At 41.1% G+C, this 22,608-nt stretch overlaps 1 protein-coding gene and 1 long non-coding RNA gene across 2 annotated transcripts in view; one reads left to right on the top strand and one right to left on the bottom strand.

Moving 5' to 3' along the window:
- The window catches only part of LOC311264258 (A disintegrin and metalloproteinase with thrombospondin motifs 20), an 84,302-nt gene extending 65,253 nt beyond the window's left edge, over window positions 1-19,049 (top strand). The window contains exons 29-39 of the mRNA XM_084364987.1: window positions 5,827-5,994; window positions 10,243-10,416; window positions 11,271-11,441; window positions 11,759-11,965; window positions 12,182-12,311; window positions 13,137-13,231; window positions 13,331-13,425; window positions 13,593-13,726; window positions 15,318-15,409; window positions 15,853-15,957; window positions 16,248-19,049. Of these exons, the coding sequence (XP_084221113.1) occupies window positions 5,827-5,994; window positions 10,243-10,416; window positions 11,271-11,441; window positions 11,759-11,965; window positions 12,182-12,311; window positions 13,137-13,231; window positions 13,331-13,425; window positions 13,593-13,726; window positions 15,318-15,409; window positions 15,853-15,957; window positions 16,248-16,337 (1,461 nt within the window). The 3' untranslated portion in view covers window positions 16,338-19,049. The remainder of the gene's footprint in view (window positions 1-5,826; window positions 5,995-10,242; window positions 10,417-11,270; window positions 11,442-11,758; window positions 11,966-12,181; window positions 12,312-13,136; window positions 13,232-13,330; window positions 13,426-13,592; window positions 13,727-15,317; window positions 15,410-15,852; window positions 15,958-16,247) is intronic.
- On the bottom strand, window positions 896-3,722 carry LOC311264259. Its single transcript, XR_014623442.1, has 3 exons — window positions 3,465-3,722; window positions 2,518-2,571; window positions 896-1,428 (listed from the first exon to the last, which is right to left on the bottom strand). It is a non-coding gene; the product is annotated as an uncharacterized lncRNA (long non-coding RNA).
- Window positions 19,050-22,608: the final 3,559 nt, after the last annotated feature.

The following is a 22,608-nucleotide window of genomic DNA, read 5'->3' as shown; positions in this document are numbered from 1 at the left end:
CTGATGTTTATTTTTGATGTTGTGGACAGTTAAGCATCTTTTGTAGGTGTGCTTGAAGGGTCCATTAAGAATCTCAGTTTATTTGTTTGTTTTTCACCGATAAAGGGAGACATTTGTCTTATGTCAAGACTTGGCACAACCCATGGACTTTGCTGAGATAAGAAAAGAGACATTTAGCAGAGCTTGGAAGAAGGGGTTAGGGTGACGAAAAGCAACAACATTTTTGGCAAACAAATGAGATGTGCACTCAAATACCAAAGGGCTGTATATTACCTCTATAATATTGCTATAAATTGAATATTGTAAATAGTGTTCTGCCTGCGGATGTGATAATGAGACAAAAGCATAGCAAATGTTGATTTTCCTCCATTTCTTTTTACATTTCTAAACAATTTAAATCGTAGTCTCCTTTTTTCTAGATTTGCTTTATATTTGTATTATTTTTTCTTGTAAATGTCAATGTAAGGTCAGGATCTCCCTTTTCCATACTTACATACCCTCTATGCAAGTGGTGGCAAGCTGGTTGCTGTGAGGGATTAGAAAAGCAGCTGTGTAACATTTAGCAGGAAGAGGGAGTTAGACTTGAACGTCCTGTGTCAAAGGTCACTACTTTATAACTCTGGGCTGGTCGGCTGTTTGTATTTTTCAAGTTCTGTCATCAAGAATCGGCTTTTTTTTCCATCTCTTCTATAGTTATTCTTCGTTCTCCACATCTGCAGCACAGTCTTGAGCAGCGCTGGATGTTTCAGTATAACATGGAAAAAGCTCTTAGTGAAATGTTTAGACAGGCGGAATAACTTGGCTGTTTTGTCATTTCGTTTTGACTTATGGTCGCTTGGTGTATCTTTTCTGAGTGGTGTTGACTTAAAAAGGAAACCATGTTGAAGAAACTGTATACGCCTTCTCAACCGGTTGTTTATTTAAACTCCTTAAAGATGGCAAAGTCATACTTTTGGCATAGAGTGCAGAATGTGTTGCTCAGTTTTTGGCCGATCAGAAGTCGACTGCAGCTCCCGCAGCTGACTGTCTGTCAGGAACTGCATTGACAGGGACAGGAAATTATTTCCACATCTTACAATCAGTCCCATCCTAGGAAGAATAAAATGGCAAAATCAACTTGTCACATGTGAAATTCATCGTTTCATGTGGATAAATTTGCATGTACTTTGAATTTGTCGTGTTACGTCTGTATTTCAAACCATATTTCAAGATTGTTATATCGAGAAGGTCAGTGAAGATTAGCATGAGATGTGTGGGATATATAAATGTTAGGATTTCACACTGCTCCTGTGCGTGATTTCAAACAAGTCTCGGTGGCTATTTTGGCCCGATGGATAAAAGATCTACGACTCTTGACATTCCTCTGCCCCATGACGCCGCTCTCACCAGCTGTTCCCGTGTTGACAACATGTGTTGTTTGAAACCTCCCTGCAAAACAAGACCATGAACAGAAACGTAGCCTGAATCTTCTGTGACCTTTCATATTCCTTCTTCTCGCCTCCTTCTTTCTGTGATTTGCAGTTTAATCTATGCACCGGGGAACATGGTGATTCTGATAAAACAAAAGACACGACATTATCTTAAAGTGCGTTCAGTTTCCTACTATTACTACTTGCTCCTTGCTTGATTTGGCGTGCAGATAAATACATTTTTTGCGTGAGCGCGGTTGATGCAAAAGAGCATTTATCTTTGTTTGAAGACTCTGTATCTCACAGCCTTGACAACATGTAGCCCAGGGTATAATTCTACACTCCCTTCACAGTCTGCACTTGCAAGTTTGTTCTTGCTCCGGGTCAACACTGAGCTCCTTTGAAGATTCTATGCAACTACAGTTACCATATGCTTGGTATTACCATCCTCTTGCATTGCAAACGTGCTGCAATGTGATAGGAATTCGACCTTGGCTCTGACATTTTAAGATACGGTCTCACTTGGAACCGCAATATATAGGAAACATAGAGCAAAATTAAAATGTGCGGTCTAAATTGCCTTTTAGCAGCCTTACATCTCTCATAAACTTTCATGGTATGTTACTAACCTGGCTGTAGTCCTATCAGCAGATGTTTCATTATTTCGCAAATATCATATTAGATAATAACAAAGCTGAAATTTAGGAATAAACCAACATGTCAAACAATAATGTTAAACACAGACATCTTTATCACTCTCATTGTGATGTTTAAGAGCACCTGTTTGATTTCTAAGCCCCCAAGATAAACCATTATTTTCAAAACACTCAGTTCATCTTTATCACCAAACAAAAGGACTTTCATTATTGTTTTCACAGTAATTAATGTTTTCATGAACTGCTTGAGGCCGTAGTGATGGGTAATCAAACAAAGCAGTTTTTGATCTGAGCCAGAAGGGTTAGTCGGTTTCGGGGGAATTTAGCTCCTCTCTGTGAGGTATTAAACAGTATTAGCTGCTTTGATTACCATATTGGCTGAGTGACAGATATTTAAACCCCAGTGGAGTTTCTCTTGGATGTCTAAAAGTTTCCATGTGTTGTTGGCTTACCTGTTCACAGTGGAGCAGTAGGTGGGGTCATGTTGAAGCTGCAGGCTGCCAGTCCTAGACAGAATGACATTAACGCTCTGAAAAAGTATCTGAAATCAGTCTGTTAGAATTTATCTGTAATAAATCTGTCTGTGTGAGATCGTATTTTGCTAATTTAATTTAAATCAGACATCTATGTTCAAAATGTCCCCAAGCTGTTTCATGGTTTTGCAGCACGCAGAAAAGACATGAATTAGCTGGGTCTGGTTAGCACTCAATTATGTGATTTGTTCCAGAACTGTGAAATCAAGAATGCCGCCTTGGAGCCGCTAAGTAGAACAATTAAGAGCTCCCTGTTCGTTAAATATGGCTTTAAATCTCACTTATATCTCTCTCTGCAGAAGTTCTGTTCTGCTTGTTTTACAAAAGCTGTTTTACTTGGCTGATTTTCAACTTTGTGCCAAATCTTAAAGCGGGTGAGTCATTCCATTTCATAGTAATCCACATTATGCCTAGATCAAACTCACCGGATTAGACGAGATTTAAGCCACCTAATCATGTGAAATTAATTGCCGGGACAACGTGGGAGGGCCGAGCTGTCTCTAGAGTGTTTCATTTCCCATGAGACCCATTGATTTATGTGTTTTTCTCATGGAGTTGCTCTTCTCCTTCATGTTGAAGTGAGCCTGACATTTTTTTCCATACAATCAAAACTCTCTCGCACAACACATTAGATACCACCAGAACATGACCTGCTTGAACTTAACACGACATATACAGAAGTTCAGATTAATTCTTATCAGTACAAAGCACCAAATGCTATCATGATCTGCTTTTACCAGGCACCGACTTTTAAACATCCATTTCAGATTTCTCCAAACACAGGCACAGCTATTTTGCAAGCACAGAGACGTTAACTTGTCACACTCGTAGCTGCTGAAAATAAGTGATAAGTGGAATAGTCTTACCTGAGTGAGTGCTGCTGAGTGAAGCAGCCCAGCTGTAGATCGGTGAAGCAGAGGTCTCTGAGTCCTTGCCCTCTTCTTGCTCTCAGAGGTGAATCTGTCCTCTGGTCCCACGAGCCGTGCCAGCTCTCTGCGATCTGTGTTACGGGCGCTGATTAACTAATGGCTGACAGATGAGGTTGGCAGGGTAGAGGGAGGAGCACGTCGCCATATAGCGTCTTTTCTCCCACCGTTACAAAATGCAGATACAGTTCAGCAAGGGGAGCGTAGCCCGTATGGCTGCGATTTCCTTTCTTCCTCCCTTTTTTTTCTTTTTTTTTTTTTTTCCTCCTGCTTTTACAGCAGTAAGGAGGGGCCAGCCCTGCGCCTCATCACCCCCCACCCCCCACCTCCAACATGTTTGCCTGTCTCTGCTCTTGTCTGAGGTAGAGGGAGTTCTGTTATCATTTGCAGCGGGTATGGGAATCTGCCATGCTCAGGAACTAAGTCACTTCAGCTCTGGCCTCGGCTTTGATGTTCTCCGTCAGCTGAGCCGGCCCTGTGTTTAAAATGCCTCGATAATTACAACGTGTATGATGCGTGTGTGTGCAGTGTCAACCACAACCTCGCACCACACTTAAGAAGAAAAGGCTGGAGGTGGCTTTGTTTGAAACATACTCAAACCATGACCAGTCGATATTTTTAACATTTTAAAAAACGACTTTTAGGTCCAAGACAGTTCTGAATTTAGGTTATTCCTTTCCATCGCCCGTCATCTGTAGTATGAGCACATAGGGAAAAAAAAATGTGTTTTGTGTTATGCAACATTCTGAGATCATAATTAGAGGACAATGCAATATTATGTTTATTATCTGGACTGGAAAATATGCTAAGACAAAATGTAACTCTCCTCGTCTTGTGTATTCGATTCCAGCACCCCATTTTTAGAATGGCTTTGTATAGGGGCGCTCACTCGTCAAGCAGAAATAGCGGGCACCCTAATTGCTGTCTGGCCTCATGGGGACCGAAGACTCTGGAATATTTTCCTCTACGATCTCAGGCAAAGGCCTTTTCAGAGCTTTCGTCAGAGTGTCTGGTTTTATTCATCGTATTTTTTTCTCTGCACCTCTCTAGCTTTCCTGGAGTATTGCTTGGTTCCTTATTCGTACCAGATGATGTCTCGCCGTGCGCATGCATCCGTGTTTCTGATGCTTTGCATCTTTTCCTCCTCTTGCCCCGGCCTCTGCTGTTCACACCAGCTCTGAAAGTAATTCCTCTGTTTACAGGTTAAATAGTTGGCTGCATTCCAGCGAGTGTCTGACAGAAGGTTTTGGTGAATTCCATTTAAGTTGTTTGGTTGAATTTGTTTGCGGTGTGTTCATCTGGCCATTAAATGCAGCAAGGAAGCTGTTGGGCGCATCTTGTGTTGAGGTCTACACGCTGTATTTGTAGTACTTAAAGAAACACTCTCTTGTACTTTTTTTTGCGGGTATCGCAGCATTTAAGCATTCATTAGAAATGTGTCTTCAGAAACAATGTCCTTGTATTTCTGGATAATCCTAATATGTTCTATAACAAGGTCTTTGTTATAAGAGTTAGTAAATAGGTAATAAAGCCCTTTAAAGCTGCTAATTAACATTTTTATGTGTTTTTAAGACTATACAGTCATTGATGAGAGCATAAGAACATGTATTTTAGTTTTTATTTTTATTTTTGCATTAATAAACCCTTATAAGAAACGTGTTAACAGTTTATAGAAGCTTAAGAAAAGTTAATAAAAGCCTTAAGAGTTTCCTATAAACATTTAAAATTGCTTTATTATGCTTTATTAAAATGAATACACACTTTGTTATGCACTCGTTGGCAGTTAAATATGCACTTATTGGAAATTACCTGTGCCTTTTGCAGCTATCTAGCCTCCTTGCTGTCCACAATATTGAAATAACTTTCTTTTAAAGATGTTTTTCAAGCTTCTGTTCACCTAATGCAAATTAACTCGCAGCCAATAAAAAACACAGAAGACTAGAATGTTTTTTCCGCATTAAATTGCACTCACTCATAGATACCAGTCACCTCAAAATGTTTGATTTTTCATCAAGATCCATGCATTATTCCTCGAGAATTAACAAAAATGTCCCCACCAAAACTTAATGGGACTCATGAGATCCATCCTCCATCCAAGTTTCATGGAAATCCCTTCAGTAGTTTTTGTGTAATCCTGCTGACAAACCAACTAGCAAACAGAAACATATTTCAGCACAATGCAACTTTAGATCTTACAGTTTTGCAAAACATGATTGCAACCATGATCATGACCAGCGTATGCCCTGCTTTTCCCACATTGTCTGTCGTAACACCACCCTTTTCTTTCCCCTTCCCTCTGCAGTGCTCAGTGACTTGTGGTCGGGGGACCAAGCAGCGGGAGATAGCCTGTGTTTATCAGAACCAAACCAAAATAGAGGAGGAGCACTGCAGTCATCTGCCTCGGCCGCGGACACAGAAGGCCTGTCGGGCGCGGGGATGCCCCACTTGGAAGGCCAACAGGTGGAAGGAGGTATGTTTGCTCTACTCGCAATCTCCTCTGGTTCACAAAATAGCCTCTCGGGGACCATACTAACAGTAAGTGCTGCTAGCAGCTGAGACACAAGCACAAACACTTCCCAAAGGTTGCAAATGTAGGACATGTACACACAGAGCACCTGTCCAATCATGACTCAGTTTATTCTTGTTCCAGAGCAATGTGTCATTTCCTCAAGTGTGAACTAAACACCACAGGCTGGATTTGTGAAGCTGTTTATGTTGTGCACTTCACATTTAGATGTGAGGTTTCAGATATTCAAAGTGTTGAAAACGTTGTTTAGTGTAATCTGCAATACAACTTTATGCTGAGTGAGTTCTCCTCTTGAAGCTTTTCATCAGACCACACACTGACTGCATGTTATGTAGAAATGATCTATCTAAATTAGCTATCGTTATGAGACGCAGTAAACATGGAGATCCAGAGTCGAAGCTGATGCAACTGAACAAGGCCTCCCATACAGATGAAAGCGTGTTAAGGATGACACACATCCTGAAGCACAGCAGGTTTCTGTACCGTTGTACACCGGAGCAACCAGACACTGGGGGGTTAAAGGCCGTGCATAGAGTCGCACAGGGCGATGAGGTCACAGTCATTGTGGAGCCGACCGCAGAGCCGTGATACCTGCGACCGAAGTCATGTCGAACTCCTGCAGGGAGGAAAATGTTCAGGGTCAAATTTATCACATGTCGTAGAGCAGACTGAAGGAGGAATGACCCTGAGGAACAACATCACACACACAGACAACAAACACAAAGAGCTTGCATAGTTTGCGTCTTAAATCTGCAATCTCTTGGGAAACATGTGACTGACGTGTTATCAATATTTTAAGTTTATATTGCTAGAAAACAGTTGCCTATTATGTATCCAGCAGATACGGACCAACATTAGTCCGGCTCTTTAGTAGCAAAATGTTCCACTTTGTTCACCAGCTAGTTGCTAACGTTGTTGGCAATACATGTACATTTTCTTTGATACAACTATTTGATTAATTGACTAAAGGTTGGAGCTGTACTTCATCTGGATTTGGTGCTGGGGAGGTTGCGTACATTTTAGCAGGTATTTTCCAGTTTGGAACTGGAATGCCAAAATAATGAGTCAAAAGATGCTATGAAGCTGAAGTCACCCTTCACAAACACGTACTCATGTGATCCATTGTTGAGATAAACATGATTAAACACGTATTTTCTGTCACTCATTGACTGATAAATGTTTCTACATTTTCAAAATTTCCAAGATACTCTCAAAAATCATTCCATCTCCTGCTTGAAAATCAAACATATCCCTCCCCCATGTCCTAGTGACTGTTATATCCCAGAAGGTCCATGAAGACCTACGTCTGCCTCCAACCACAGGACTCCTGCCACTCCCCACTCTTTGAGGGTGTCCTCCTCCCCTCTCACTCTCTCCCCCGTCGGTGTCTGGAAGCAATCATCGTCCTCCACATACCACCAGCAACCATGAAATCCTCAACTAGAGCATAAAGACATGTTTTATATCTTAATATCCATGCATGTGACAACTTTGAAACCTCAGCACCCACTGTTTGAGCTATTCCACAGCTACCCAGCCCTCTCACTCACCTCTGACTGGGGGTGTAATGGGCGACGTGTTAGGGGAGCTGGGGGGGATGTGGACTGCCAAACGAGCCAAGGACACAAGAATGGTTTTCCACCTTTTAGTGGTTGTTTGTAATGCGTTGTGCACATATTTTCAGTGTTATATTTTAAATTACTGTTGGAGGGTTCACTTATTCAGATCGCAATAGAATATATTTTCTACTTTTTGTCTCAAGCTTTCTGGCTATAGAGACAGTTTTGGTTTGGTTTTATTTGCCCATGTTTCTCAGATATCTGAATCTGAATATCTGCCTCCACCCTCGTAATATTGGAGGAGAAAAAACTTTTGTTTATAGGACGTACTGAAAGTACATAAAAGAAATCATCAGAAACATCTGTCTCCAACAACAATGGACAATCCATAGATCAGCCTGTCAGCAGTCTATTTAGGACCTATAAAGTGGTTCCAAAGGAAAATATGTTGTTTTGTGATTTATCCAGAGTAAAATAAACAGTTTTTGAAAAGATACAGTGTGAAAAATCCATTGTATTGAGACGGTGGCAGAAATCTCAAAGGTTTATCTCACAATCTGGGCAAAAACAAAATTATCTGCATGGCTAGATACCACTTAACGCAAGTGAGAAAATACGGTTTGTTATTTGGGTGAAATTACCCTTTAAAGTCTGTCAAGGCTCACTGAACACAATCATGAAACCATAAAATAGTCCCCCAATTTTTCATCTCTAGTTTCATGATGGCCAAACCATCTCTGATAAAAGGGCCACAGTCTTCTGCGCGGATAGAGCATCAGGTTTCTTTAGCTGCAGCAGTTAACACTGACTGAAATCACTTTAACAGCAGGTTCTATTTTCATGCTTTGTAAGATTTTAAGAAAAGCATTTTTTTGATTCGAAGGTCAGATTTCCCATGGTGCTTTTTGTTCTCTTTCCAAACTCAAGGACTTGACCCTTCACATTCAGCCTCGCTGTAACGATAACACACGACTGCAGTGAAACACGAACAACACAAATACATCTGGAAGTTTTCGGGGAAATTCGAGACTCGCTGTATAATGCGCAGAGTTTCTGACTGTGTGAAATCGCTGAGGCCTGGCACTGCTCTTTGAGGTCTGTAGGAGAGTCAGGAGAGAAATCAGGCTGATCAGCTCAAGCCTTACAGAGTGCTTCCTCAGTATGCAGGTATGCTTCTCAAAGCACATCAAAGAGATGTCTGAGATAGACCTTTGCGTGACCCCAGATATACGTCTCTCACAAAGAAGCGACAAACTGGCTTTGGACTTTAGATGTAATTTAGTGCATTGTTCGGGAGCATCAAAGCTGCGACTCTGCACACCAAAGACCAAACAAACATTCACAAACATTGTTGCATTAAAATGAGTCAATACAACTTTTAAAATAAGAGATCATACAATCCTTCTCTTGCTAATGAACACTTGAGTTCATAAGTGTAGTGTGACCCACTACAAATGTAGATTCATGTCTCTTTCTCCGAGCCCTCCAGGCCATGCCAAGACAAAATAGCTTTCCTAGGCTTTGAGGAAGTTTCACAAATATTCAATCATCATTGGATAAAAAAGAGTAATACTGGACTACTCAGCATGTCAAGGTGTCCCATCTGCCGTTTACAGGATCTCTTTTCTAATGAATGATGATGCATGATTCCTCGCAGCAGCACTGTGGTTAGCCATAGCAAATTATACATCCAGGCACTTGGGTCGCTCACCGTCAGGTCCCTTAATGAGGATGCCGTTAACAAAACTAACAGAAGAGAATCTGGGGAGATGAAGAGGAATTCAATGTGCAATTATCATGTAATTGCCTGTGCGATCTGATATTGCTGTGTGGGTGTTGTTACTGGAGCATCATAATTAATGTTGCTCCAGGACCATCATTGCAGTGAATAATCACACTTTTGTAATGTCCTAGCCCAGGGACTTGGAGGGAAAGGCTTGAAAAATATGCACATAGGAGATTAAATCATTTTAAACACATGTTTAACGTTGTGAAGGGGTAGATTTTAACCCAAACTATGTTTTCCTACACCTAACTATTATTGATCCATAAACCCACCGAGTATTATTGTTCCTCTAACCCACCAAATATATTTGTTTCCTAAACCCACAAGGTATTTATGTTCCCTAAACTAACCAAACAGTGACAGAGAACAGAGAAAAAATAGTCCTATACTTAAGCCATTAAATCACAAAAGCTTGCTCCAAACGTGTGTTTGTTGCTCTTTTGTAGGTTAAATGATGGCCCTCGGGCAGCATTAATTATGATGCTCCAGAACCACCAACATGAGTGGCAAAGCTAAGACATCACAACAGTGTGATTAGTCAGCTGCAATCATGGTCCTGGGACAACATAAATTACGATGCTCTATGAACAACACCAAAATGGTGATATTAGATACATCATAATTGCCTAGTTTCACAAAGAATACTCAAAATCAAAGCAGCAGAGCCCAAAATGTCCAGACTTTTAGTCAGAAATATTCTCCCAAAACGCTGGATTCTATACATTGTAACTCTCTAACCATTATAATTCTTGGTTGTTTACTGTACAATATGAGAAACACAAGAACAAATATGTATCTCACTGCCTTTTTCTCAATCAGATGTGTGTTCTGTCTCTGTCTTGCTAGTGTTCTGTCACCTGTGGAGTCGGAGTTCAGAACCGAGATGTTTACTGTAGACTAAAAGGCACCGGGTGGGTCAGAGAGGATCTATGTGATGCTCACCAGCGTCCTGCCATTGTCCGGCCTTGCCAAACTGCAGAATGCACACATTACACTTGGGTCGCTGGCGAATGGGAGGAAGTAAGTACGGACTCATCTTTTCTCTCTTGTCCTATCTTCAACCTCCCTCCCACTTTCCTTGCTCTCAGTCCCCCGGTGTGAGACAGATGAGCAGATGTTTAAACATCTTATTAAGGTTTTTATTGGCTGACATCTCCGCTCTTTCTCTTTTCCTCTGCACCATTAAAAGGGCGACCTGCAGGTACCCTTGGTCTCTTGCGTTAATCGTAAAGGCTTTTTTGATAACCATCAGTCGGTGAAAACCTCAAAATACAGATGGCCATCATGTCTTTTGTCCTGCTGAATATCACTGTTCTGTGTCACGCTAGCAGACTGTTTTTTTTTTCCCCGTTGCTCATCTTTCTTTAATGTCCCACGTTTTGTTCTCGAAAGTGAGGCATAAAAGAGGGGCACCATGTAGGGACATAGCACTGTATCCTCCTGCTGCAGGAATGTTTGCAGCATTCAGACTCCTGTCTCTCTTTCCTTGAGAACTTACAGCCTCAGTTCTTTTACAGTTTTGCCCTGAATTTTTTTTTGTTCTCAAAAAACGGAGACATTGTCATAAAATCCTCCTCCGTCTTCATGAATTAATTTTAAGATTCTGCTCCATATCATTACTTTTAAATGCTCCTATAAACTATTACTGGGCCTGAGGGAAACTGGCTTAACTTTTATCTTTTATAGTAAGCAGAGCACATGTTTGGGATTGTGTTCCTTGAGAGCTAAGGTTGCCATTGTCACACAGCATTTTCCCCACAAAACCTTTACATAATAAAGAGTTTACATATGGAACCAAAGTACAACACTGCCCCCCCTCTGCCAAGTCTCCTTCACTCTTACTGAATTTCTCCCACTTCATAATTTACTTGTAGTGTAATGCAACCTGTGGAGAAGGCGTGAGGAGCAGGAAGTTAGGGTGCATGGGCCCGGGGATGACATCTGTCCAGGATGATTACTGCGAGCCATCCACCCAGCCACCATCACACCAGCCCTGCAAAGGAGCGCCTTGCCACTACATGTGGATTACAGGGGAATGGTCACAGGTAGGAATAAATGAGGAAAAAGAACTGTTCTATGGCAAAGTGTTAACCGTGCAGCTAGCGGTTGTGTTAGCTGACTCTGCTTGGACTGGAAACTGGGGGCACTGGGGGAGTGTTGCTGTTATTTATTAATGGACTATCAACCTACACAGTAGCTAACTCAACAAAACTGTTTTTTCTTTTCATTCTGTTGATAATTTAAGTTATTTTTTGGAATGTTCTTAACAAGAAAAATTACATATTGAACCTTTAAAGGTCCCTTAATATGTTTATTTTCAGGTTTACACTTTATTTTGAGTGTCTAAAAATGTGTGTCTCAGTGCTCTGCCAGCTGCGGCGTAGGCTACCAGCAGCGCATCGTCTCCTGCTCCGTGATGCCCTCCTCTCAGGCTCTGCGCCCGTACACTGCCGCCCAGTCCACTTCTGCGAGCACCCACTGCCCCGAGCCCCACCCTCCTGGCACCCGGCCATGCCTCCTCAGGGACTGCCCGCACACAACCTACTGGAAAGTGGGCCCCTGGAGCAAGGTGAAACAGAAAACGCTCATTAGGCAGTGAGAAATCCTCTCAAGCTAATCACCACTTTCACAAAACATTTGATGACCGGAGCATTTTTACGGTTCTGCTGATAAATCTCATTTGTGGATTTGGTTCTGAGTGCAGCTTATTTGTTCATTGTTTGTAGCTGTGTGAGACTTAGTGCCTCTTTGTGTATTTGTGTGTGTGTGTGTGTGTGTGAAACAGTGCTCGCAGACTTGCGGGGCAGGAGTTATGGAGCGCAGAGTGGAGTGTGTGACTTCCAAAGGCCAACCGTCCAAACACTGCCGTCCTTCAGAAAGACCAGAGTCTCAAGCTGCATGTCAAGAAAGAGAATGTGAGTCAGACTCCTCTCCTCTCCTCTCCTCTCCTCTCCTCTCCTCTCTACATAACTCGAAAAATCTACCATTGTGTCCAACTTTTCTGATATATGTAGTACTTACTGCCAAGCAGGAATGTGTATGGTATTGAATCGACTGTGCTGCATGTGTGGCACCCAGCACCGTATCTGATTGTGTTTATAGAAGCTCAACTTTTTGCTTTGTTTTAACACATTAGGCAGAACAGTGACCTCCGCTTAAAGCCTCTTGGAGTGATTACTTAGCAGAACAATAAATAGACAGTCAGCAGTTTTCTACAAATTGTGATACGGACAGTCTGTCAAAACGCCTCAGGGGTGTGTGCCTGGGCCGAGGCAGCCTTCATTGTGAACTTGCTGTAAAACCCGGCAGCGGGCCAAAGTTTGTAGGTTCGCCCCCCCACATTTCTGATGTTACAGTACTGGCGCATTGGGCTGTTCATTCCCGGTTTGGCTTCTGCCAAGTCAGGCACTGGCGAAATTAAAGCGATATGCTCTGGTGACAGCCAGTTCTGTGGTCAAGTATTAATGCTAATCAGCTAATCAGCATGATATGAGCTCTGCAGCGCTCTGAAAAAACAGAGGAGGCAACACAAATAATGAAACAGCTCTTATTTAAGAAGAAAGAGCCAGGTCACAATCCTTTCTCACAGTAGGTTTAATTTATCAGCTTTGGACTACATCTTGATGACAGATTTATGGACAGGCTTGCGCAAGTCGAGTGGCCAAAGATCATGGGCACTAAAGTTTCCTGTTTCCTTGCCGTTTCATTAAAACTTCCTCCCTTCATATAACTTCTCCCAGGCCAGTTGTTCGCTTCCTGTCGGGAGGTCCAGATGAGACAGGGCGTGAAGATAGATGGGGAATACTATCTCAAAGTCAAGTCCCGGATCCTACAGGTGTGTCTGTCCTGTCAGAATTGCCCCGTCACACATCATGACTCAGCCTGCTGCTTCCCCACAGGCTCTCATATGTTGTCTCAATGTGTTTGGCCTCAGATTTACTGTGCTGAGATGCAGACTGATTTCCCCAAGGAGTATGTGACCTTGCGCAGCGGTCAGACAGACAACTACTCCGAGGTGTACGGACACAGGTGTGTACAATGCTGCGATGACTTGGGCTGTGACTCAAATAGGATTATGTAGTGTGTAAATCAGAATGACTCTGCTGTATATTGCAGCATGTGTATACAGTATAGTGTTTAAAGAAGTGTTTATATTCCTTTGTTTGTCTAAATTAAATCCCTTTCTTTCTGTAAAGGTTGCTAAACCCGTTTGAATGTCCGTACAACGGCAGCCGAAGACAGGACTGTGACTGTAGGAACGACTACTCGGCAGCGGGATACACACTCTTCCACAAAGTTCGTCTGGACCCGAGCTCCCTGAGGATAATGAGTGCGTAATTACAGTGTGATTGCCTTACACTGTCTACTGTAATGAGACCACACATCAGTATTGTTTTAACCCTCAGACGCCTCGTCCCGTAGTGTTTAATACCGCCCCGGCTGTCCGAGTGCAGCATGTGCTGCTTTTCCTACACTCGCGCCTCTGAAATCAAAATAATGACCTTTCAGCGCTATGTGTTCACATCACTAGGCGAGGCCTTGAAACTGGGCCTCTCAGCGCAAACACGTGAGCACAAGAATAAAGGAATGCATGCGTGCACATACAGTAGAGACATGCGTGCCTGCTCGAGCGCACACAGACAATATGCGATGCTGCCTCGCACGTCTTTTCTTTGGCAAGCACACACAAGAGGAGCTGAAGACACGACGCACACACCCATGCATGCAGCTGCATCAGTATCAAAATACTCACAAACACATACACGCACATCTTCAGGCCATATTCCTCTGCTCGTTACTTAAGTCAGCTTCATCTTCCCTGTTGTGTTCAAGTATTCCTTTGATTAGAGCATGTGGAAAGGGTACAGTGTGTGTGTGTGCTGAGGGGAAGTTGGATTAGAATCTACATTGTCATCCTCCTATCCTCTTCGTCTGGTCTTAGTCCTGACAGCACATGTTCCCTCCCTCCCTCTGCATGGTACTAATTTGGCTTTGCTTGAAGAGAGCGGGGGATGGGGGCGTAATGAGTTCAAGATGAAGGGAAGCATCTCTTGAACTTTTATCATCATTTTATACGGGGCAGGAAAAGGTACCGGTCATGGTTATCATGTGTGACAACGCAGAGTAAATGGGAATGATCAGGAGTGTCAGGGAATTAAGGTTCAGATTGAATCACTTAGGTTAAAATGTGAAACAAAAGATTGGATTTACACCAGTTTACTCACAAATATGCTGTAATAGGGTGGGCGCACTGTCAATAGGGGTAGTTTTATGCTGGATCCAGGTTGGTAAAATTCCTGGATTTATCATATCAATGTTTAAACACAACAAATTATGTATTTATTTTTCTCGCCTGAATTATTTAATGCAGAAATAAGCCTGCAGATGACCTGTAACTGTCCCTATTAGCTGGAAAACACAATGAGACCACATCGTATAGTCTTACAGTGTCTGAGTTCAAATTTAATAACGCTATCACTGAAAAGAGACACTTAACTTGTGTTTTTCTGAGGAAATATCCAGGTGCTTGGCAAAAAAAATGCCATTTTGTAATTCAAAATACCCCCACCTGAGAGTAACAGGAGCATTAAACTCATTATAGTTCTTTGTTTTCTAATTTACACTAACTTGTGCAAATAAAATAGTCATAAACAATTAGCTTTATTGGGGATTCTACGGGTTTAGATCGGATAAGCTGATCAATTACTGGATTCAAATTCAAACCTCAAATCTCAGAGTATGAACTTTTTTCATAGCTATAGTTAAAACATCTGGTGATGTGACATGAACCTTGTGGGGTAATTTAGTTGCATAAACTGTAGTTGTACTCTTTGTGGTTATTTACCTTAGAGCAGCTGTCTTCAGTCTATGTTTACTTCTGCACATTGTGACTCTAGATTTGTATCTTTGCTGTTTACCAGTCACAGATCTCCAGTTTTCCCAGACTCTGCTTGGTCGACCTGTGCCCTTTGCCACGGCCGGAGACTGTTACAGTGCAGCCAAGTGTCCGCAGGTTGGTGAAATGCTGAACATTGTGGTCTCAGAGAAATGTTTCATGTCTTTTTGTGCTATAGGTTTGTTTGTGGCCTAAAAGTGAAGGAAGAGTACAGTGAGGCAATTCTTGTTCTTAGGCTCACTTTAAAGGGAATCTAAGACATAAAAAAGTAATATACGACAGGAGTTGAAACATAGTAAAAAATAGAATTTATATAAAATAGAATAAAATAAAATGCAAAATATAATACTGTGTTAGACTGGTGAACAGTTGTAATGAAATGAATATAATTGCTGCTGTAATTCGCTGCAGGGAATCTGCTCTTGACCTAACTTCTAACTACTCTATTATACCACTGGAAGTGTTATTGCCACAGACCTTTTCTGCAAATATGAATGAGCTCGACCTTCCTGGTTAAATAACTGCTCAGAAATAACTCCATCTAATGTGTGTTTTTTAAGGGCCAGTTCAGCATTAATCTGATCGGCACTGGCCTCAAAGTAGCTGAGGCCACCAAGTGGACATCTCAGGGCAACTATGTTTCCGTCAAAGTCCACAGATCTGAGGTAAGAAGCTAACAGTCGATGTAATGAAAGCTTTTCTTTTGTGTGACTGGTGATATTTAGCTCTAAAAAATGATGATGCAATAAATGTATAGTTGTCAGTTTACTGGGATGTAACTGTGCTTCATGTTGGAATGAGATCGTTGCACTGAAATGTCATCTGAATCATAATGTTGAACTTCTGTCTGATTCACTGAAGAGGAATCCCCACTGACATTTATGAAGTTTCCATTCTCCGCGTAAAAAGCTGCCCTTTGCCCACTCTTTCCTCTCTCATTTGTCTTCGTCTGTAGGATGGGACAAGAATCTACGGTCGCTGTGGTGGTTTCTGTGGGAAGTGCATTCCCCAAGCTCACAACGGCCTACTCCTTCAAGTCCACTGAGAGCCTTGCAGAGAACAAACCCCTAAATCTATCCTGAATACAGTAGCCCAGGAACATGCAATAATCATGATTTGTTGGACCCCGTAGTCGTCTGTGAGTGTGGTGGAGGAGCATTTGACAGTAATCAACATCCCCAGTTCCCAAATGGCAGCTAAAACATACAAGACACTACATACTGTGCAGTGCTACAGGGCCACTGTCGGGTTCTTCATCCAAACTGCTAACTCTGAAAAAGAGCCAGCTATATGTGCTTGTTGTCAGTGTTGCAATCAAACTCATCCGCATTTTAGAATCGAAAATTGTTTCTTTTTCTGACGCTGTTGTGCATTTTTTTAGCATCATACAAAGGGATACAATACTTCAAAACAGTAAGAAAGCAAGTACACAAACAGCAGAAAAACATCTGAAAAAAAACAAACGTATTTCTAATAGTGTTCTGTTAAGTGAAGTGTGTTCTGTAAAACAAATTGTCTGGTACAAAAACAAATGTCATGAAGTACCGGGAACTAATCTTGTCGCATGTTACCTTCCATGGTTATGACAGCTATTATGCTGATGTGAAAATACAATTATTATTTTTTTTTTTTTGCAACTACTAAATGAGACACTGCAGATTATCTTGGCCTTACATGAGTTTAAAGACGTGTTGACATTTATGCTTAATTGCTTTTTTGTCGAGAGTAAAACTAGAAGATCGATACTACGCAGGTGGGTTCACATTGGTAAAAATGAAGCTATGACCAGCTGCCGTTAGCTAAGCATAAATATAAAATAGGCTTTATGGATCCCACTGCATTATTTGCCAGACCCGCCCTAACCCTAACCCAGCCTGTGACTGGTTGCTTTCTCTATGCTTGACTCACTATGTTTACTATGGTGGTTTTTGAGCTGTAGTTTCCCCGGTAAACACATCAACCTCTTCGGCCTCCTTCCTGGTCCTCTGCTGCTCCTCAAGGGGTCACTCATCCTCCAGAGCAGCTCTTCACCTCCACAGTGTCTCTGGTCTAGGCAGAGTGGGCTAGGGTAAACAGCTAGGAGCTAGCTTCCCTCAACCTATGCTAAGCTAACTAGCGGCTGGTAGACTAGCTTCATATTTACTGTACACAAATAAGTGGTACTGAACTTCTTATATGACTCTCTGAAAGAAAGTAACTAAGAGTATTTCCCTGAATGTTAAACTATTCCTTTGAGGCTCAAGATTAATTCAGAGTAAGCTAGCAACTAACTACTGATATCCTTTCAGACCTGCCTTACGTCAGAGGTCAACCTTAGGAGAACGCGAGGAGCCTTTAGAACAACTACAAATAATTTTAGTTACCATTTTTGTGTATTTGTACTGTCTGTCTGTTGTCATCTGCTGTCAGGTATTTCACAAAACTACTTAGACCTGCATAGACAGTCTACTGACTGACATGTGACTGTCGCATAGAGATAAACACTAGTACTGTGATGAAATAACTGAAATCTTTCAATATTTCAGTATAGTATGAACGTTTTATGTGGCCTTTTTTTTTTTTAAACCACAAGGATGTGTTTTTCTTTTATTACGCCACACAGACAAGTTCTCATCTGTTACGCCGTGACACAGTATCAGGTGTGATATCTCGCCTCACACCCTCCATTGGGCCTACTGTAGGTACCTGCAACCCCTACCTCTCACAAACATCCATACTCTACTGAGATATGTGTTGTAATATATTTATGTTTGACCATATTTATTCTGTAATGACTGTAGATATGTATGTTTTAAGGTACGATGACTACTACCAATGGAGAAGCCATTGTCTGATGTTTTTTGTCCTGTGTCTGCTTTGCTAAAAAGGTGTTAGCCGACTACTATTTGTAGTGTATAACCACTAACCTTAAATGAGGATCTTTTGAATGGTGCTTTTGAACTACTGGAATTACCTCTGATCTTGAGAAGGAAAACACTGGCTATGGCTCTTTAGCAGATGTGGGATCTGCCTTTAACGCATGTAATGGTCCTCTCATTAATATAGCTGAAAATCTAGCTGCAAGGTTGCCAGATATATCAGATGAACCACTGCATGAGGAAATCTGCCACTGAGTAGTACTTAACTCATCATAGATTACTTTCAGCATGACCACTACTACAACTTTCAAGCAACCTAACAAGCTGGTACTCTGATGTTAAGCTTTAACCAAAGTTAGAGGATAGATGCAGATTTTTTTTTTTCTTCTCAGACAATGCAGCTTCTTTTGATTTAAAGAGTGGCTGAAAAACGAATAAAAAAACAAGTCAATGAGCAGCTAGAAAACCTTTGGCCGTCGTTCATTTTTATGATGGTCAATTGTTCTATGAGGTCTGTATCAGAAAGTTAAAGAATACTTGATGCACTATGTGCCATAAATTTTGTAGAAATGTAATCCTGTTTGTTTTTTGTAATAACCGTTAAGATTTGTAACTTATGATATATGTGTATTTTTAATATTCATACTTGAATTGTAAACAGTGTGCTAAATATTGAATGGGCATTGGTACTGAATAGAGAAACAGTGTGCTTGTTTGCCATGCTTTATCCAAAGATGTTTTTAAGAATCATATGTACCTACAGTATGTATGTAGCCTGTATAAAAGAGATGAATGATTGATTCTGGTGCTATGATTACTAATCGTACCAATACTGTATGTCTTGCTACTGTACTAACGCTGTAAAAAATAAGTAATAATAAAAGATGCTTTTCAGCTGACTCACAAGTTTATGTATGATTATTTTAAATGCATAAAATAGCACGAAACATTTTAAGTCTATTTTTAAGTAGCAGCATGACTCTGGGGACAGCAATGTCAGTCTTTTGGTTCACCACTTTGGTCCAGCAGTATTACAACAACTTTCCATGACATTTTGTACAGACATTCAAGGGCCCCAGAGGATGAATCCTACTGACTTTGGTGAGCTTGAATGTTTCCTCTTACACTACCATGAGGTTGACATTTAATTGTTTTTGTGTATGTATGTGAAATATCTCAACAATTGTTTTGTTTTAAAAAATATAAAAATGTCTCTATTTCCATAAAAAAGTTATATTATCTTTATTGACATTCTTAAAATTAAATCTACTCTCTCTTGCACATTTAAAAAAAACTGAATCACAGGACACTGTTTATTTCATTGAAAAGGCCTGGAGGCTTCAAGTCACATCACACTTGTGCTAGATGCGTATTGATGTGTGATGTCACTAAACCATGCTTGTATGTTCACATCTGAACTATAAGCATAATTTAAGATAACCACAGACAAAACCCCCCTTCAGCTGATTAAAAACAGCTTTCTTGTGTCAAAGTCTTCACATACATCATCCTGCGCAGTGCGGGTTTATTACATAAAGGCATTAAAACAAGGCTCAAAACAAAAATTTGCCTTTAACAAAGTTTTTGTTATCACCATAGCAAAGTTTCTCTCTACTACAAAGACACCAATTGCTTAATAAAGAGGGGCAGCAGGTCAGCGCTGGGTGGGTGCTTGTGCTCACCAGAGCCATGTGGATTCACTTAGTGGTGCAGGTTGCATTTCCACAACATGGCTTTCTAGAGTTCAGCTCCACTTACGAGACACATAAACAAAGCAAACACCTTTAAAATCCATTTCTCAGTGAAGTACACATATTCTCCAGTTCTGGAAACAGCTGCAGCTGTCAACTGCCCGATGACTCATCAAATTGTTATGTCAAATCAAACAATGAGGTAAGTTTTGTGTAAGCTTTGAAAACTTCAAGAGGTGGAAAGTACCTATGTCACCAAAATGATGATAATAAAGGTGCAGGTACTTCAGCAAAAGGCAAACTGTTTATATGAAAGCCACTTTTCCAGGGCTCATTGCACAGAGATAGCTTAAATGAAAACAGATACTTTGGTCCCTCAAGAACAGCTTTGATTTCGTGCCAGAAAGCCTGCCTTGTTTCTTAAAATCTAATCTCAGGATTTGAGAGAGTCCTGAAGCATGACAACAACTCCCATCAAAAGCAGTTTTCCAGTGAAACTTCCCAACTCTCCAGGCTATGGACAAGTAAGGAGAAAGCTTCCCCGGCCTGCTTGCTGTGAGCATAAACCAGACTTCTTTAATGACTGAGGCGAAAAAACACAAACCTGCACAGAGAATCCCCATAAAAGACACTAATGATTGATGTTTACCATGAAGCACAGTCTGCTTTGAGGTAACAGCACAGACATTCCAGTGCAATCTGCAGCTGCAACCTGCTGTACAGAGCATGCATCCAGATAAATGCTGGAGGTTAAAGTGGTATTTCACAATTTAAATGAACTACAGTATACAGCAGATTTTTCTTTGTTTTCTTGTCAGACTACATTGTAATATCTTATATGGCTTCAAAAGAAGTAGAGTGTCTACAGATGTAACTATTATTTAACTTCTCCAACAAATATAACCATGTCCTTCATAAATACAGGGATATAAGGTTCTCATAACACACCATTACTTCCAGTGATATTTGTTGTGACTTCTATTCTTAAAGGAATCCAACCAGTTTCACAAAGAAACACATCCTTAAACTGAGCAGACAGTGACCCCTATTGCATCAAACGAGATCTTACATTCCCTGTTTCTGTTGTAGCTGTACAGCTGTGATGGGTTATGTTATGTTATGTTATGTTATGTGTTATGTATCTTATGTAGAAAACTTTAGCACACAAATGATAAAATAATGATGTACAGTACTGCAATATTATTACATGAAGCTTTTTTGGGAGATGGAAAAAAGTTAGAGCAAGCGTAAAACTACAACCCAGCAGTCGTATACTGATACTGTGTTTATATATTTTTGTGTGTTATGTCTCTTTGGCGAACCCACTGGCTCGCAGCATGAGCTCATTATCACGAGCATAAAACTGTATTGAAGGAGTTCCTGCAGCAAAAATATCAAGAACTGGTTCAATAACAGCGCCAGATTGTTTTCTGGAAGATTTTCTCAATGGTCAGCTCACAAAGGATATTGTTGAGTGATGCTCCTACAGTACTGCAGACTTGTCACTGTGGGAAAATCACAGGTATTACTAAGAATGTTGTAAGTATATTAGGTTAGAACATTTTAATGGTGATGGCACAATTGCAGACTTCTTGGTGAAGTGATTGAACATCCTTACACTTTTGTTTCACTTCTTATTGTAGTTTAAATCATCTACACTTACTTTCGGTGGAGCTGAATGAATGTGGTAACTTGGTGGAGGTTTCTGTCAACTTTGTGTTGCATCTTTTGTCGCTAGCCAGTAGATGGTGGTAAAGCATCAGTGAACCACTAACTGGCTTACTTCCATGGTTTCCTATACATACAACTTCAACGGTGACCAAAGACACACATTTCATGATCTTGCTATTTTGCTTGTTTGTTTATTTTAACAGAAGTTATTCCTACAAATTCAAAAATCCACCCCATGTGTCTTTGTTGTGTTTGTGAAATCTTAATGTCTGTCATTAAATGCTGCATGCAGTGAGTCTGCATACTTTCTTGTGTGTTTACTGTAAATCATAAGTGATTGATTAATTGAAGTGATTTTATCATCAGGTAAGGGCAATATGTTCTGGATTTTATCTTTGTCCAACAATTCTAGGATTTTTCAGTGTTACAGGCATTTCTTTATTTTCCCCACAGAGCCATATGTACCACTACATAAACAGTGAGTCAAAACCCTCAAGCTTCCAGATTCAGATGTTCTCAAAACACTGAAAGCTGTTTCAGTAGAAGTAGGTTGTTCTAAGCACCTCACACATACACACACTACTGACACACATCTATCCATCCATCCTATAGTAGAACAGTTGGCCTCGAACAGTATCAGTTTCATCTTTTGATGCACCATGTCTGCTTCAAAATCCATGAAAACCACACACGATTACACAGTTATCTCCGCTGCCAACTGGGCTATCGGTAGTTCTGAAGCTGTTGGCACTTTGCCTCACAGGCATTATAGACTGTACTGTCAGCTTGGCTGCCAGCGCTTTTGAAGGAAATCGTGTCAGCTTTGACTTTAACTGGCTGAGACTGAATGAGGTCATTTTTGGGTATTATGTTACACGTCTAGAGTGTCCATTTTGTAACAGCTGCATGCGATGTGTGGCGGACGGCAGCCTCAGTCCAAAGCTGACCACCTATTCGCTGCACATGGCAGGGTGGTATGTTGTCAGAGACAGGCATGGTCCAACTGGAGGAGGTATGAAGGGGGTGGGGGGTTGGTGTCTGGCCCCCTGGGGTCTGCATGTATGTGCCAATACCTCATATGCACATGTGGTGTGGT

This window comes from Pagrus pagrus (assembly GCF_965226575.1).
Source record: "Pagrus pagrus genome assembly, chromosome: 10".
Taxonomy (NCBI): domain Eukaryota; kingdom Metazoa; phylum Chordata; class Actinopteri; order Spariformes; family Sparidae; genus Pagrus; species Pagrus pagrus.
The sequence above is the reverse complement of the archived record's forward strand: the minus strand, read 5'-3'. Positions and strand labels throughout refer to the sequence as shown.